Source organism: Mugil cephalus, chromosome 17 (genome assembly GCF_022458985.1).
Source record: "Mugil cephalus isolate CIBA_MC_2020 chromosome 17, CIBA_Mcephalus_1.1, whole genome shotgun sequence".
Taxonomy (NCBI): Eukaryota; Metazoa; Chordata; class Actinopteri; order Mugiliformes; family Mugilidae; genus Mugil; species Mugil cephalus.
Window position 1 is genome coordinate 7,103,192 of NC_061786.1, and position 17,412 is coordinate 7,120,603.

Here is a 17,412-nt window from a genome sequence, read left to right on the forward strand (position 1 = left end):
AAGGAACATATGATCTCATGTGTGACATGAGACCGTCAAGAATAGGGCACAGGGAAACGCACGGGGGCCTGAGTACTTCACCTCGGGGCTGTGTTGTTTGCTTTTTCTTTCCTTTTTTAAAGAAAGCGCTGCAGACCGCCATTTCTCATGCCATTCGGCTCTGCCCTGCAGATGCTTTCCCCTGACCTTTTCCCCAGTGTCACACCGCACGCTAACGCACGAGCAGAAGCTGATATTACAAGTGTGAGTGAAGCGCGCGCATCGACCTATTCATCGTCACGTACATGAGTAAGCATTCGCAGCGAAACAAAAGCCTCGCTCGCAGCGCCCGAAAGAGGCCACCACCTGCACCGTGAAGCGGGAGGTTGGAGGAGGGTTGGAAAAACTTGTCTGCATATTGATAGCATCTCAGTGCGATTGCGTAACAGAATGTGATTTCCAACCGCATTTGGAAGTAGTGACAGCTGTGGTCGGGGGGGAAAACAGGAATACCCTTAAAGCCTCGTAAAGGCCCTCCGAATGCTGCGGGGATGGCAGAGCGCTTCGATTTTGACTCCAGTGAACGCGTCTTCTCATTTCTTACAGCGAAATCGGGCTGCTAAAAGGCTGCTTATCATGTATCACAATCGAAATGTCGAAAAGCGAAAGCACTTATTTTACAGTGTATGTTTTAACGGAAAAAAAACACGCTCACACACAAAAAAAACCCCGTGAACTAAGGTGGTTTCATCACAAGAGACTCTTAATCTATGCTGTGGCAGTCTTCTGAGTACATATTTCTGTGCACTTCCTGTAATGTTTGGACTGACTTCCTGCTAGTGCATGCTCTGTAGCAGCAGCCGTTCACCACAAAGAAAAGATGCGGTCCACCAGCTAGAGCTGTCTGAAACGGAGAAGAAGCGAAGGCGCAGAGTTGGAGATCGCTCGCAGCCTAAAAAATCTGGTGCCTTCGCATGTCTCCTCGGGGCTCAGACGTGACACACCAAGAAAACACCATGTAAAATTACGACTTGCCTGAGACAGTCGTCTGATAGTAGACCGTAGTCTGACAACGTTTTTGAATAAATTGCCATGATTGTTTAGCTGAGCAAACTGAGGTCAGAGCCTATTTTTAAACGACTTGCTGGCCACAGGCAGAAAAGACACAAACCACATGCTTGATTGTTGTTGTGATGCTGAAACCACTACACAGGAAACACAACTGGTCCAAGAGTGGCCGAATGGTCTCTTATGTGGCATTAATCTCAATATTGGAATTAGAATGTACGTGATATAACTTAGAAATGTCACGTAACCCTGGAGCAACACCTCAGCCTCACTCTCTGTAAAGGCCGCATGTAACAGAAAACACACACACAAAAAAAAAAAAATACACAAAAATATAGAAATAGAAGCCCCCCATCAGCCCCCCGCCTCCCCCCTTCTTCTTTCTTTTTTAAAACTGTATTGGAACATTTAAATCTTGTTTCCTACTTTGGGAAAGGTGTTGTCCTGACCCCTTTACCATGGAGCCTGTAACGTTCCCCCTCTGCTCTCTCAAACACTCACACACACAGCTGCATGGTGAGCACCTGTTAAAACCCTGCAGAGCAACCCTCAACCTTTCAACGACAGGAAACTCTCTGGGTCGCTCTCCTCCACACGCAGAGACACCACATCAGCGCTGAGTTAGTTATAACAGGAGAGGCGGATGATGACATCTTCACACACGAGCTCCGGTGGCAAAAAACTCACGTCTTGCTGAACAACGGTTAAAGACAAGAGAGCGATTGATGAGGAACATTTCTATGGCGGCACCTGAAATCTGACATTACCAGACCCTCAGAGTGACATTACACATTTCACAAGGTGAGTTTCAAACTTGTGATTCTTCCACAATGTGTCAGTTTAGATTGTAGAGTTAAACTGTGACGAAGGCATTAGGGCGAAGTTATTGTGATGGCTCTGAGTAAATATGCCACACAAATTACGCTGTGATTATTTGGCTTTTGTGTGACGTTTATCATGTTCTAACAACTCAAATATGGAGATGACGAACCTCTGCGCTGAGAAATAAATGCCAGTTTACTGAATCTGTTGCTTGCTTCCGTTTGTGTTGTTGAACCTCCAGGCGAAAAGAACATTCAGAATACACTTGTATTGATACAGAATTACAAAGAAGATCGTACGAGAGCAATGGTAATAAAACAGCGTCTTGTCGAACCACATTTATTATTTAAATCGTTTGTGTACATGTCTGTACATTTATTTGGGAGATAATGTGAGTAATGACGACTGGATGTCAAAAAAAAGGAGGTCTAACGAGAAACTGAACAGGCAGCTTCAGTTTTTTTATAGTAAAATTTGTCCTTTGTTTGCTGTTCACATAAAAATATATCTTATATGGTTTACATCTCCAAGCTTCACTGACGCTGAGTGAATGCCTAAGGTCCATCTACTACACTGATAATCTAATCACAGTACACTACAAACAATAACACTCGACTGAGTCTGTTTAGAAAGGCCTTCAGCTACCAATTCATAAAAAAAAAAAGAGGGTAGCCCCTCAATGGAATAATGTTGACATCTATGACTCTCTGTATGTGGGCCAGAGAGAGTAGGAGTGTTGATTACTCACACACACACACACATAAAAAAGAATCATACCCCGGTGATCCCCTTGTGATTTGTTTCTTGGGTTTGTTTTTGCCGGGTCAAGACATTCTGGATATTTCTCACGGCTCTGGGCCTTTGGGACAGACGGCTGCTGTGATTAGCACACTGACCCCGTTCCCCAGGAGCATCCAGCCGCAGCCAAGGGAGCTTGAGAAAGGTTGTTAGTACAGTCCATTAGTATAAAACACAATGCAGAACACGTGCAGACGCTGGTTGTACGGGATTAACACCGGCACGGTTTCGCAGAGCCCGTTATTTAAGTCTGAATCAGAATTAGAGCATGTAGAGGCATGAGACTTGCAGAACTGGACGTCGTCCTGAAACGTCCTGATGTGATTTTGTTTGACTACAGTGTGTCCATGTGTTTAAAGAGAGCGTCACGCATTAGACGCCTATTCTTGACTCTGATTCACCACTGATCCTCCATTTTGAGGCAAGGCCCTGAAGCACATCCGACCGAAGCACTTTTCGGAAATGAAAACATTTCATGTTGCCTGTTCGTCTGACTTCTACTTACAAACTTCAAAATTCAGCGCTTTTTTCTTCTTTTTTTCGGTAACTTACGACAAAATCTATCTGAACGTGTAAACAAATCCAAAGAACGATCTGTGAAATCCACCATTAGAGAGCACCATGGATGCCCAAGAGTATTATCAATGGTAGAAGAACATTTATTCAAGCACTAAGTTGAGGCACTTGAGGTACAACTTTCAACTTCTCTACTACGTTTCAAGGCAAATATTGTACCTTTTACTCCCTACGTTTGCCTGACACTTGATTTTTTTCAACTCGTTTCAGTTAAACAGATGTATCTCCGAATTTTATACCGGACCTATGCCATTAGTACATATTTGTAGTTTTTTTTGGTACTTTTTGTACATATTTTTGTATGTACAACTTATCTTCCTTGTTGTGGCTTTCACTGTTGAGTCTGAGAGAAATGTAATTTCAATCCTATGTGTGTCCTGTACACTTAACACTGACTGTTTGTGATAAAGCGAGATAAAGAACATATAAGCTATAAAATTTTTTTTAAAAAAAACATAATATGAAATGTCACAAGGTTGAAAAAAAGTTCATGTTTATGAGCTAATATGGTCTCGGAAGGCAGCAATGCTACAAACATGACATGATGTTATAGATGGATGCAGATTAAACTACAAACCAGAATACGAATAAGTTTGCATCGGTTTAACCATCAGTAAAATTATCATATGTCATAGGAAAACACCCTGCTTTTAGTGTATTTTTTTCCCCCCTTTCTTAAGCAAGTTTTTAAATGCAGTACTTGCAAGTGTGGTATTTGTGTGGAACATTTTGACTAAAATTATCTAAATATGTCCTCCACCACTGATTATTATGACCCCAAAAGACAATATGTCCTTAAAGAGCAACTTTATCTTTCAAATTCCAGAAACCATGGGCTGTAACTGCAGTTCGGACTATTCGGACAGCGACTGGATCGAGAACTTGGATGAAATCTGTGAACACTGCAACTGTCCCATACCTCCGCAGTCATGCAATCCGGTAAGCGTGCAGCTCGCACTTGCACGTACACTGAAGCCTTGAGAGTGAGCATCTGTGAATAAGTGAGCTCGGCACGGATGGTTTTTGGCTGTTTGTTTACTTGAACCTGAACGTGGCCGCGTGGAGGGACAAAAACACAAGTTGACTGGAACACAGTGATGCAGTGATAACATTACACCGGCTCCCGCAGTTTATTTGTTATATTTAAATGGCGTAAGAATTATAAAATGCAGTCTGCTACTGCACAGTTCACATAACTTATTTTATTGGGAGGGAAATCGCCTTTTGTGTGTGTGTAATTAACTGGGAACATTTTAAATGCTGTTTGTTTCCTCTTTCTGCGTTAGATGTCCCGTTAGATTAGAAATGAAGGAGAAAACCACCTGTGTGTGTTGCAACGCAGTGAGACATTTTGTCTGGAAGGAAAAAACCAAACTGCCTACGATTTACTGTCAAAGCCTGCCCGTCAGATCAGAACAATTTTACTGCGAATTGGGCGTAATCACTTTGATCGGAAAGCAATCGGAAGTAATCTTGTTGTTGTTGTTGTTTTTGTCTTCCTCACCAGTACACAGATCAGCTGATTCCATATCCATCACAGCATTCACCTCCTATGTCGCCTTTACCAGGTAACGAGGCACAATTTTCTGTTTGTGTGTCTATGTGTCTCTAGGCGCATGTGTCTAACATGAGTTAAATTAAATAAACTGGTCTAAAGTCATACAGACCGTAAATATTTGATTGGATATATAACTGGATACATAAGAAAATACTTCGGTACTACTTTATACCACTTTTCTTCCTTGGTGCCCTTGTTTTTTTTACATGAGAACGAGTTCAGTAAATCTAAACTGCTGCAGTATCTTATTACTCAAGTAATACATCTCCACTTTGGACTATTTGTTGGCTCGACGTCTAACATGGGACCTACAAACAATACACTTGTAACTTGTAGTGACTTGGGTTGCCTCGGGGGCCTCTCCGTCTTAAATTATCAAACCTGATCACTGTAAAGTGCAATTCTTTGTCGTTTGTAGGTTTGACTTTCTTTGGAAACAAAATATGGCTTCTTCAGTAGTCAGTGAAACCATAAAGAAACAACCCAAGGTGCTGAAAAAGAAATCCGTCAACAAGCCGTTAGTGTAACGCAGACTGTAAATGAATCTCTCTTCAAGTCAATTACATATCTCTGTTCAAGAAAATATATGTGGCTGTACTGTTCACGGTCCATAATATCAACGAAGAGCAACCGTTGCAAATTTCACGCTGCAGGGGTTTCAAGCGAGGTCTTTCACTGTGACGCATTAAGCAGCAACCTATCCTGTCAGTTATCCAGAACACATTATTTTTTGTGTGTGTTTTTCAACCATTTTAATTGTGATTAAATAGTGCAGATAAATTACCTGATATTAAAATTTTTTTCCTGCAGAAAACCTCGTGGTGGCCATATACAGCTACTCGCCCGACCATGACGGTGACCTGGGCTTTGAGAAGGGGGAGAAGCTCAAGATCATCAACAAGTAAGCTGCTCATGGAAACACTGTCGAAGCTCAGTAAATACAGTTGCAGGCAACAATTTATCTACCCAACCCAACGACAAGTAAAACACAATTATATTTCGTTTTACGCAGACTTACAGCCTGGTGACATAGTGACCCAAGGCATATGTGAAGTGTTCACAAAGTCCCTGGTTTGTTTTCAAATCATTGAAACTGTGAATGCATGATCTCGCCCAACATTTCCTGCTTCTATGGTTAGTTTCGACAATTGAATAAATACAAGAAACTGACATTGTGGGTTTAAGAAAGGAAACGGGATACATAAATACATACATACATAAATACACACGCACGCGCGCGCGATGCAAACATTATTCTAAATAGACTAATCTGACAGCTAAATACGTTCAGATGAAACAAATGTAGTGTTCTACATACACGGAAGCAGGGAATAATTTAATGAGATAAAAAAAAAAATTAAAGTTCAAATTAATACACTGCAAAAACAGCTTTTCTAGAAAGAAGCTAAATATTCTTATATTCAATCAAATCATTTTGAATTAAGAAAAAAAATTGTGCCAGTGGGTTAAGTTTTTTTTAGATGACAAAAATTCTTAAAATAAACACACAGCTCTCGTCTCTGAACAACACGTAAGATGTATTTCGTTGATATAAGGATTTTCTGCTTTCTTGAATTTCCTTTTTTGCAGCGTACATAAATGCGAGTTTGTCAAGTTCATGGGACTCCTTCGTGATTGGAGACTGCAAATAACAAATGAGCATAAACGTATGCTGATTAATATTTTATTTTCGGTGCGAGTTAATCCTCTGATAAAGTTCAAAGATTGAATTAAATGTGGTGAAGCTTAAAAGTGAGCAGCGAGCATGTTCCCTTTCTCTGTAGTCTCTTCTAGTCATATGTAACACAAGATGTTTCCCTGCCTACTGAGTGCGATGCGGTTCATTTCATGCAGCGATCAAATTACATCGCAAAGAAGTCTTTTGCCTGGGGGGGCTAATTGAAACTGCTTTCTGAAGGTGTACGCATTCGTCCCAACCCATCCTAAGCAGCTGTAAGGCATCGCACATGACTAACTCCCGGTATTTTTGTCGCCTCTTTCCACATCCAGGGATGATCCAGAGTGGTATATGGCAGAGTCTCTGACAACAGGCCAGCGTGGCTACATCCCGCACAACTTTGTTGCAATGACCACAGTGGAGACTGAGCCGTACGTCATACAGGAAACACACCATGTCAACTCAACCTCAACCCCATCTCATCTCATACGATGCTTGCTGTGTCCCTGCGGGAAGGGAAGTGGTTAGCGCAAAATGTGAAACTCATCATGTGTTTATGCTTGCAGGTGGTTCTTTTCGAACATTTCTAGAAACGATGCCATGAGGCTCCTCCTCGCTCCCGGGAATACGCAGGGCTCCTTCCTGATTCGAGAGAGCGAGACAACTAAAGGTGAAATGATCTTCTTGATTCTACGTTGTGCACTGACTACACCGTTCAAAGTCATCCTTTCTCAAGCTGGGGTTTCAGTATAGCTTATATATATTTGCTTAATGGTGCAACATTAATAAATAAGTGGAACTAATGAGATCACTCACCATGACAATAATCCTCTACCACGTTCAGTCTTCCTATTACTTGCAGCATTTCCCAAAGCCCATCCATTTCCCATAAAACCCCATAAAACTGTCTGTTTCCCAATCTAATTGATTTGAATATGCTTTCCTAAATGCCGACGGAGACTTGTATGTTCCTGTTTCATTGATTTCACTGTTTGTGTTGGAAATGCAGCACAGTCTGTGGAATGCTGAACCCACTAGAGAAGTGGCATAAATCAATACTATGAACCACACACATAGCTCTACATGTTTGTGACACGTGACTGCAAGACGAACATCATCGTTGTGGAAATGTTAGCATTTAGCTGTTCTCAAGTTTAGTCTCACAGACGCACTATAAAGGTGGTACAGACTTGGCTCTGCTTCAGGAGTGAACTGCCTGTTTGCCGCCATTATTCAGACTACAATTCACACTTCCTGTCAAAGCACAAATCAGTTACACCTGAACCAAGTGGCAACATCTGTGAAGCTGAAACAAAGGTGCCAAAAACATGAGTGAAGCGTTCTGCAAAAGCGAGTTGCTTCTTACAAACCTTCATGTCTGCAGCAGAAAATAAAGAGTTCACCTTATGATATTAAAAAATGATTTGTCTCTATAGTGACAAGAGCACGAGTGCATGTTGGGTGCCATTTCAGGTTATTATCTGCCTGCCTAGACTTCACACAATCGCCTCAGCCCATTTTTGGATTAGCCGGAGTCAGGCGCTGAGCCACTACACTAAGCTTCAACTGCTCTGACAAAACTATGGGCGTTGTCACGAAGGGTTTATCCGTCTTTATATCCAATCAATAACCTGAACACACACATATGATTTAGATTGACTCTACAGTTTCTGACAGTTTCCTAGAGTATCACTTTCTTCATTGCAAAAACATAGATGTTTATGAATAAAGAGTCTTTATACCTTGCAAGGACCGTTAATTATTTGTCATACTTTTGATGGTGGCAGTAAGCCAAAACGTAAGGGTGAGACTCATGTTACTTCCTGTTTACATCTCTCAAAGCACTGTGGGAAACATGAAGCTTTTAAACTTAGTAATAATCAGAACAACCATTAATATGAGTAAATATTCTTAATGTATTTTAAAACTATATTAGATGGAGCATTTGTGTAATTTTAGGTGAAGTCAGCATGTTTCCTACTTTCTCTGTGTTCCAGGGTCATACTCCTTATCAGTCAGGGACTTGGACCACCAGACAGGCGAAGGAGTGAAGCACTACAGGATCCGCAACATGGACAACGGTGGCTTCTACATCACGGCCAAGATAACGTTCAACTCGCTGAAGGAGCTGGTCCACCATCACTCACGTGCGTGAAACATCTTCAGCAGATTAATAAAGGCCTCTGATTACTGTGGCGGTCCACACAGAATTCATTTTATACTCATATTCTCTCGGCCATCTAGGCGAGGCAGATGGGCTGTGCACAAAGCTGGTGAAGCCGTGTCAGTCACGGGTACCGCAGAAGCCCTGGTGGCAGGACGAGTGGGAGATTCCTCGCGAGTCCTTGAATCTGCAGCGCAGACTTGGAGCTGGACAGTTCGGAGAAGTCTGGATGGGTGAGCTGATTGCTTGAGTATGGATTTGTTACATGTACAAAACCTCGTTGTGCAATGTGGTTGTGGGCTTGACTGTGTTTCTCCAAGAAAGTCTTTTGGTCAGGGTTTTGTGCCGTGTATGCAGAAGAGTTTCCTCTGAACAGTCGTAATTGCAGGCTTATTTGAGCTGGTTAACTGAGGAACGATTTGGGGTATTAACCCCATTGCACAACATCGTTCAAACTACACGAATCTAGCTTTGCAACAAGGAACTGTCCCTGATAACATAACATTCTCTAGAGTATTGTCCCCAATACTCTAGAGAATGTTCATTGTGATTATGGAGCATTAAGTAAAACAAGAAAGCAACATACTTTGGTCACAAGGGTATCAGTTGAGCTAATCTGTGCCACAACCCCATTATTATTCAATTGGAGGGGTAATTTCACTCTGTTTTCCATCCTCTTTTGCCAGCAGCATCTAACATCCCAAACAAAACATTGTACAAGAACTAAACATCATCAACCATGGGGCTTGTCCTCCTTTTGTAGCTACTTTCTATTTACAATAATGTCTTTCATGTGCTATAGTGAGGACACTATTTGCATCTCTTTCCTCATCTAAATACTGGTTTGAAGGCATGCTTGAATACTGGGAGTGAATGTCACTGGCTATGAAATGTTGATTTAACCTGTTGACATGATAATCATCCCTTATCACAGGGTGATAGTTAAAAGAGATAGAAAGGGTGGAGGAATGCTTTGAATAGTGAATATAAATAGTTTCCAGCACTGCTATGCTTCATGCATGGTGTGAGGTAAAACAAATTAGTTCAAGGCATGGCATAAGTGAGACGTTGGCGTACCAGAGCTGGAATGAGATCCTGTTTGCACGAGAGTCATGTGAAACTACACATCCCAATACGTAACAAAGCACGGCGCTTATAGTACTTGCTCTATGAGATTAAAACTGTCTCGCCTTAAATTCTTGTGCACACAAGCTCTGTGGAGAGCACTGCCAGTCAACCAGTCCACCACTTTGGTGCAGATTAAAATCTTTTCCAAACAATAACAACTATCAAATAACTAGTAGATGAATTGTTGTGAGAATTTGTACAGACATTTACAGAAATTAGCTCTGCTCACATAGTGAAAGCTTCAGAACTTCTTTTATACCCTACTCTATCCAAAGTCTAATCATGTTACCCAGACGACGTTCAAAAGGTTTTTAAAGAGCGCTTTTCACCTTGTTTCCCCTTGTACCACCAGCAGGCCAAAAGTTTCATCTCATCCTGAGAAACAGTAAATACAATTAATGTAACTTTAGTGATTCCCCTTTCACCCGGTGAACTTTTCTACACCCCGAAGCAGACATTACCTGCAGATGGCTGCATTTTCCAAGTCGGGAAGTCACATTTTCAACTTAGGTGTGTTCATGCGTTGTTAATTAGGAATGTGGAAACATCATCAAACCAGAAGTATGTATTGTATTTTTTATTTTTTTTTGAGGGCTGTGTCTAATATTTTCATGACAACTAAGAGCAAAACAAGTGGAACAGGCTTCCAGGAATCATTTTTTCCAATGAATCTATTGTCGTAATGACGTAATTTCTTGAGAAAGCACGACTACGGTCAAATGTCCAGATTTCTATGTGGATTGCCATGAAATTCAGCGCAAGCTGTTTCCCCTTTAGAGGAAATAAACACTGAAAAACTGTCAAGTGTTGAAGTACACAGACAGAAAAAAAATCCAAAACTAATAACACTTGCACTACACTTCTTTTTGTCCTAATTAGTCAACGCACGCATGACACATCAGTGAACATGGTAAATATCACTAGGTGAACCTGGTCTCTGTGAGAACGGTGGCATGTTGATACTGTGTTAAATTTAAAGTACCCCAGTGCAGACTGTTTTTATCGCGTTTTTGTCCAGTGCCTATCTCATATCTAAATGTCTACTTTCAGGTGTCTACAATAATGACAGGAAAGTAGCAATTAAGAATCTGAAGATGGGCACAATGTCAGTGGAAGCCTTCTTGGCCGAGGCCAACATGATGAAGAACCTGCAGCATCCCCGCCTCGTCCGCCTCTTTGCTGTGGTTACCCAGGAGCCGATCTTTATTGTCACAGAGTACATGGAAAATGGTAGGTAGATGTGTGTATGTGTCACAACATGTGGGCAAGTTATGAATTTGGTTAATAATGCGCAATCATCATGAGGGAGTTCCAGTTATCACTGAAACAATCAAAAGAAAAGGGAAATCTGGTGGCAGGGTATTTCCGTGAAATGAATGCTCATTGGGAGGCATATTAAAAAGATATCCTTTTGTAATCATTACTCAACAAGAATATGCCTAAGCCTGTCTGACACAATAATCTCCCGCCTTTTAACTACAGCGAACGCTTAAGACGCCGCTGTTAGGGTGAGCTTTGTGCGTGGATCAAAGACAAAGAAACCGTGTTATAGTCGATGCAGGGCTGCAGACGTGCAAGATTAAACATGCTGGTCTCTTATCAGACTCTGGGTGAAAGTATATGCTTGAACAAAAGACTGGCCAGCCACATGGTTTCACCCTTTTCATGACTCACAATGTTTTCATATGTCCGCTCCACTCCAGCGGTTCGGTTGAATCCTCTGTTAATCACAAGTCTACAGCCGTCTCAGTATTTATTTGCCTTTGATATAGGAGATGCCTGTTACTGGAACTGTACAGTATAATCATCACCTGCGACTTGACATGAATGCGGCTTACAGAGCAAAGCTAAATTAGGAAGGTACAGTTACTTATGAGCTGTGCCTCTCAAAGCATGCTGCGCTGCTAAAGTGGCCTGTCTTCTGATAGGCTATTTTCAGCTTCTCCTTGTGACCCTCCTGTATTCTCTGCTATGTGCTAAAATGTTTCAGAGCAAACATGAACTTTCACTTCTTTGCCGTGCCCCTCCAGACGACTTGCGGGTGTTTACACACCGAGGGGAAGTCTCTCCTTGCCGGCCTGAAACGAGGGGTGTTAAAATAGGAGAGGGTGAATCATCATGTTATTGTTCGCACAGACCCCTGATGATGCTTGGCTCTTTTCCAGGGTCTGCGCTACACGCTTGCTCATAAATATGGGCAGAGAACACTGCAGTAAACAAACATACTGTAGCTTTTACAATGGCAGTCTGTTCAGCATACCGCCACAGGATCTTCCTCTTTTTTTTTTGCCTCTCTGCTCTCACAAGAGACATAACCAAAGGTTATCAAATGAGGTCACGTTAACACCTGCAAACAACCTTCCACATCACTATCTATATGCAAAATGAAGATTTATCACGCCCAGATACTGCAATCATGTGAAAGTGATCCTGTATCTGTTTCGCTTTAACCTCAAAAGTCTTTGTAATTCCTTTTCACTGGGGGGGAACAATAACAAAATGCACAGAGAGACGCTGTCGCAAACACAACAACAGCCTTACAGCTGAATTGAATGGTGCGCCTTTGTAAAGTCTTCTGTGAGTGGCTTGTAAACCACCAGCAGTGGTTCTACATGAGGCTGGCTCTTTGTCTGGGATCCACGTGTGGACTGGACACAATCGTCTCTTCTGTTGTCAAGAGAAAGGATGGCGCGGAGTTCCTGTCTTTTCAGTTTGTCCCGCTTTTCTTTTCTTTTCTTTTTTTTTATTATCGAAGACAACTAAGATGGAAAAAAAATAGGCACGTCATCCCAGCTTCCCTTTGTGACCTTGACAAAGAGCAAGACTCTGGCTCTCAGACTTCAAACACGGTCTTCCGGACTTCGGCAGAGGAGTGAAGACCTCTTCTTTCCGGCCACAGTCATTCCTCTTGAAGCATTTCCTTTGGTATGACTGGATCTGCCGGTGTGCATCGGCGTTGTTCTGTGCTAATCAAACCCAACACAGGGTCAGATATCAGAAAGAATGCATCAACTTGACAGATGCTGCTTGTACTTCCTCAAAGTGTTGTGTTCACTGACTTGAGCTGCTATTTTGGTCCAACGCAATTTATTTATGTCTGTGGGGAGTTACGAAGGAAAATGCCATTAGTCTTCAAGATAAAGCACGATTACACCATTGTTTTCAAGTTATTATTGCTGCTCTTTAATCTTTTGTTGATAACATTTGTAATATTTGACTTCTCTATTAATAAAACTTGAATCAGTGCTTTGCTGCACATCCATAACTTCAATGTATTTCCCTACAGGTAGCCTTGTGGATTACCTAAAAACGCCAGAGGGAGGCAGTTTGCCCATACACACGCTGATAGACATGGCCTCTCAGGCAAGACATCTATTTTTACTATCCGTGATCATTCCACTCCTTTCACTACACACAACTGATTCTCTTTCACTTATTCTTTCGCTTCTCTCCAGCATGATCCCTATACACATGAAACTGGCAACTGTTGCACAGACGCTTTCATGCCTGGGAGTGTATGTGTGCGTGTGTGGTATGAAGGATGTCAGTTTATACACTGTGACACAATTGAAACTTACCGAACAAGTTTAACAGAGGCCATCACGCTACCTTTTAAAGGTGCAAGCTCAGCTTAAATGTCAAAATGAAGGGATGGTGACTGAACCTGAAACTACATGTATGAATTTTTCTCCATGTCCCCGGTTGGTATACAGTCAGTCACAGCTTTGCCAACGTAACAACTAACATGTCATCCAGACAGAACCTTGTGGATTTATTTAATGGCCGGCAAATGACTCATTTGTTCAGTTAAAGCCAGTAGTATAATGTAGGGTTTGACACAGAAAGCAATTTTAAGTAATTGTATTATAATAACTGAAGCACAAGGATTAACAGTGTTTCAACAGGCCTTCAACCAACGGTGATGATTTCAGTTCTAGTTTAAGTGTCCCAGTGGGATATGACAGTAAACCAGAATGCCCAAACCACTCTGCTATGAAGGCCTTCCCTACTATGAAAAGCCCAATGGATGTACAGTGAGATTATAGGTAGAATTTCTTCAGTGCAAGGCTAGTTGTTTCCCTACATTTCCGACCACAATGCTTAGCTGACCAAACCAACCTGGGTTCAAACAGATATGCTGTCAAACATCTCAAAAATATCCAGCTTTTAGTTTGAGACTTACCGTGCATAACCATTCATTAAGAATTTCAAATACAGCCCACATCGCCTTCTCGAAATGTTACCTGTCAGTGGAAGCGCTTTGACTTACATGTTTTGTGGGTGTGGGAATGGAAAACGCAACCACAGGAAGACAGGCTGAAGTTTCAAAGTTTTACATGAAAAACGATTTGCAGCAGGCAAATACTCTGACGCCTCCGAGCTGCGAGCAGTGAGGTACAGTTTAAGCGTAGCTGTGTGGCGTATTTTACACAAAGATGCTTTTAAGGCAGTGGTCGTGCACTCACAGCATTTGCGGTTAAAGTTAACTCCAACCAACATGTGATGGGCCATAAAAGTTCAAGTGATTAATGACCTTGCGTTTGCTGCAGCATTGGAAACTTTGTCCACAACTTTATGCTTAAATTGTATGTGGACTTATGTAATTAGAGGAATTTAAGATTCTCCTGAGATTATTGTTAGTGCAAAGCAGATGTCGGATTTAATGAATGCAAAATAATGTTTTAACTTTAGAGAGTGAAGAGGTGTTAACGGAGTAAAGCGGCAAGCCTTGACGACGGTAAAAGCATATGAAATACACAAACATACGTACATCTCAGGTTTCTGAGAAGAACCCCAGGACCAACAGCACCTATGTGACAGATTCTTATGGCTGAAATATGCACCTCTGCTTCAGAAAAAAACTCAGTTGTTGAACACGCCCAAACACAAAATGCAGATGAACTGTGGGAGGTAATTTCTGCCGAAATCATCAGCATTTACTCGACTAAGATGCCTCATACAGAGGTTTCCTCATTTATTTGGTGTAGTACCAGAATAACCCCGAGGTCCACGTATGTGGAAATGAGTCATGTACTCCTTGACTGATTCAGAAACACAGTCACTACAGTAATCAGCAGGTCTGTGGTTTGGGTAAGGGCAGGACTGCAGCTTGTTTCGTATCAGGAAGTACAGCTGGTGTTGTGGAGTGACAGCTGTGTACTTGGGTGGAGTACCGAGGTAAAAGGATATAAGAAGCTGACCTGGGGAAGTGGTTAACTCCCTGGTTTGGGAATCTCTGTTCCTCTGTCCAATCTGCACAAACATTACACTGTCCTGAAACACACACAGGTCCCTCACAGCCCTCCATTTCATGCTTGTCATGCTTGAACACACACGCCGATGGCTTATTTTGACGATGTGCTGCCCCCTGCAGGTGGCTGACGGCATGGCCTTTATTGAGCAGAAAAATTACATTCATCGAGATCTGCGAGCTGCGAATATTCTGGTTTCTCATGAGCTCATCTGTAAGGTGGCCGACTTTGGGCTTGCAAGACTGATCGAGAACAACGAATACACGGCCAAAGAAGGTAGCAATATCATGTCTCATACAATATTACTTCTGCAATTTCATTTGCATTTCTAGGATTACATATTTAATTCTGCAAAACAGCCAAGGCAGACTCCGTCACAATCAGAATTTGAGTCCTGGTAGCCATGTTGTAAACAAATTCAACAACAGGGTGCTCAGATTGCTATTTGTCTGAAAGGTCCTTAAAAAGAATGTTTTACCTCATATATTATCCATATTGTGTACCGGTATATGTTAGCATTGAGCGAATCACTACTTATTACCACTTTAAACCAATAACTTTGGTTTATGTGAATGTGTGGCCTGGACTTTGACCTTTAAAACTCTGCCAACCTTTCACAAACAACAAAAAGAAGTACCACCCATTAAAAGTTAAGTTGAAGTGATCTCAAATTTGTCCATTTTCCTGAGACTTGAAGTTTCCTCCTTTGTTCATAGGTGCAAAGTTCCCTATTAAGTGGACTGCCCCAGAGGCTATCAACTATGGCACGTTCTCCATAAAATCCGACGTGTGGTCATTTGGGATCCTCCTCACAGAAATAGTGACATACGGACGCATTCCTTACCCTGGTAAATACTCAAAATATATTTAAATGTTACATTTAAAACATACATAATTGCTGAAAACATTTCACCTGTTGTTCAGGCATGTCCAACCCGGAGGTCATTCAGAACCTGGAGCGGGGCTACAGAATGCCGAAGCCAGAAAACTGCCCCGATGGGCTTTATGACATCATGTGTAAGTGCTGGAAGGAGAACCCGGAGGAGAGACCCACGTTCGAGTACCTGAGGAGCGTTCTGGAGGATTACTTGACTGCCACAGAGAGGCAGTACCAGGAATAGCTGCAGTGGAGCAGAGAGACATACGATAAATATACTCAAACTAAATGCACGACCTGTGAAAGTTGATGCTGGATTTTGATTTGTTCATTGCAGAATGCATGCATTTCTACTGATAGGGTACAAACAGGTAATTTCCAAATGAGAGTGATTTGTTTCTGAATCAAACTAATACTGAAGTGACCGCTTAAATGTGTATGGAAGAGTGGAACCTGAACCACTGAACCAGAAACTTCTGGACCACGGCCAACAGCAGAGAGGAGAGTGATCACCGTCGCTGCCTAAGTAAACTGCAGACTGTCTGACGTTGCTGAATAATCATTTGCTCTTCCGGTGCTCGTTATTAACATGTAAATACTGTCAACTGCTTCAGCTATTTCATCTATGTTTAATAAATGTGTGTTACTTGTTTTACTTACAGCGAAAGGCTTGTTTGTGGTTGTTTCAGAAAAACACATAAAATGAACCACCATCAGTGGGAATATTCTTTGATAGAAATACAAATATGTACGTGAACATACATGTTAGCGCCGGTTAAATCATAACTGAGGGTGCAATGTGCTCTCATAACATATCAAAGCCGCTAAAAATATTCTATTTCCTACCATGCACACAGTCTTTCAATGGGATGCACTTCACTCAAGTACCATTTTGACTGAGTAGCTACTTCCATTCCACCATATACTTTCATTACACAATATTTATCTGACAGCCAGAATTACATTCTTACTCTCAGATTTTATTTATTTTTAGCCTTTATAATGTGTTAGAAAGCTGCCCACATCTTTTGTGTTAGAGGGTCAACACTGACGTATGACTTGATCCAGGCCAAAACTGTCAAAGAAGCACTATGTTTATCATCCAGTATTGTTTTTCACCTCATATTATCTGGCCCAACAGCCCTTTTATTGAATACACCAGCTCATTTTCATCTAAAAAAAGTGTAAATAGAGCCAAATTTGATCCACAGATCAAATTAAATATATATATTTGACCCATAACACCGTAGACGTCACTTGCTGGTTTTAGAGACTTTTACAACTTACAAAAAAATATAATCTCACGAATGATGATGTATTGTCATATAAAACATGTAACAAATGCACAAAGGGAAAGAATGAGCTTTCCTGGCCAAACGCATCATAGAAACGCTGACTCAAAATCAGTGCGTGTTGTTGTGATTCAAAGTGATCGTACCATGATGAAAACTAAAATAATAGCAATGATAACAACAATAACAACAACAGCAGAGGCATCATTTTGCTGCATGA

General features: G+C 41.6%; 1 protein-coding gene across 1 annotated transcript; it reads left to right on the forward strand.

Moving 5' to 3' along the window:
* The first annotated feature begins 1,661 nt into the window (after positions 1 to 1,661).
* lck (LCK proto-oncogene, Src family tyrosine kinase) lies at positions 1,662 to 16,561 on the forward strand. The gene is made up of 13 exons (XM_047611910.1): positions 1,662 to 1,848; positions 4,070 to 4,182; positions 4,751 to 4,811; positions 5,612 to 5,702; positions 6,812 to 6,910; positions 7,046 to 7,149; positions 8,477 to 8,626; positions 8,724 to 8,876; positions 10,822 to 11,001; positions 13,058 to 13,134; positions 15,146 to 15,299; positions 15,740 to 15,871; positions 15,948 to 16,561. The coding sequence occupies exons 2-13, from the start codon at positions 4,075 to 4,077 to the stop codon at positions 16,142 to 16,144; spliced, it is 1,506 nt and encodes a 501-aa protein (XP_047467866.1). The 5' UTR covers positions 1,662 to 1,848; positions 4,070 to 4,074; the 3' UTR covers positions 16,145 to 16,561.
* Positions 16,562 to 17,412: the final 851 nt, after the last annotated feature.

Bases quoted from the DNA above. Each gene is read 5' to 3' on its own strand.
- lck (XM_047611910.1), top strand. From the start codon at position 4,075: ATGGGCTGTAACTGCAGTTCGGACTATTCGGACAGCGACTGGATCGAG. The intron at 5,703-6,811 runs GTAAGCTGCTCA...TTCCACATCCAG, and splicing joins AAGCTCAAGATCATCAACAA to GGATGATCCAGAGTGGTATA. The intron at 8,627-8,723 runs GTGCGTGAAACA...TCGGCCATCTAG, and splicing joins GCTGGTCCACCATCACTCAC to GCGAGGCAGATGGGCTGTGC.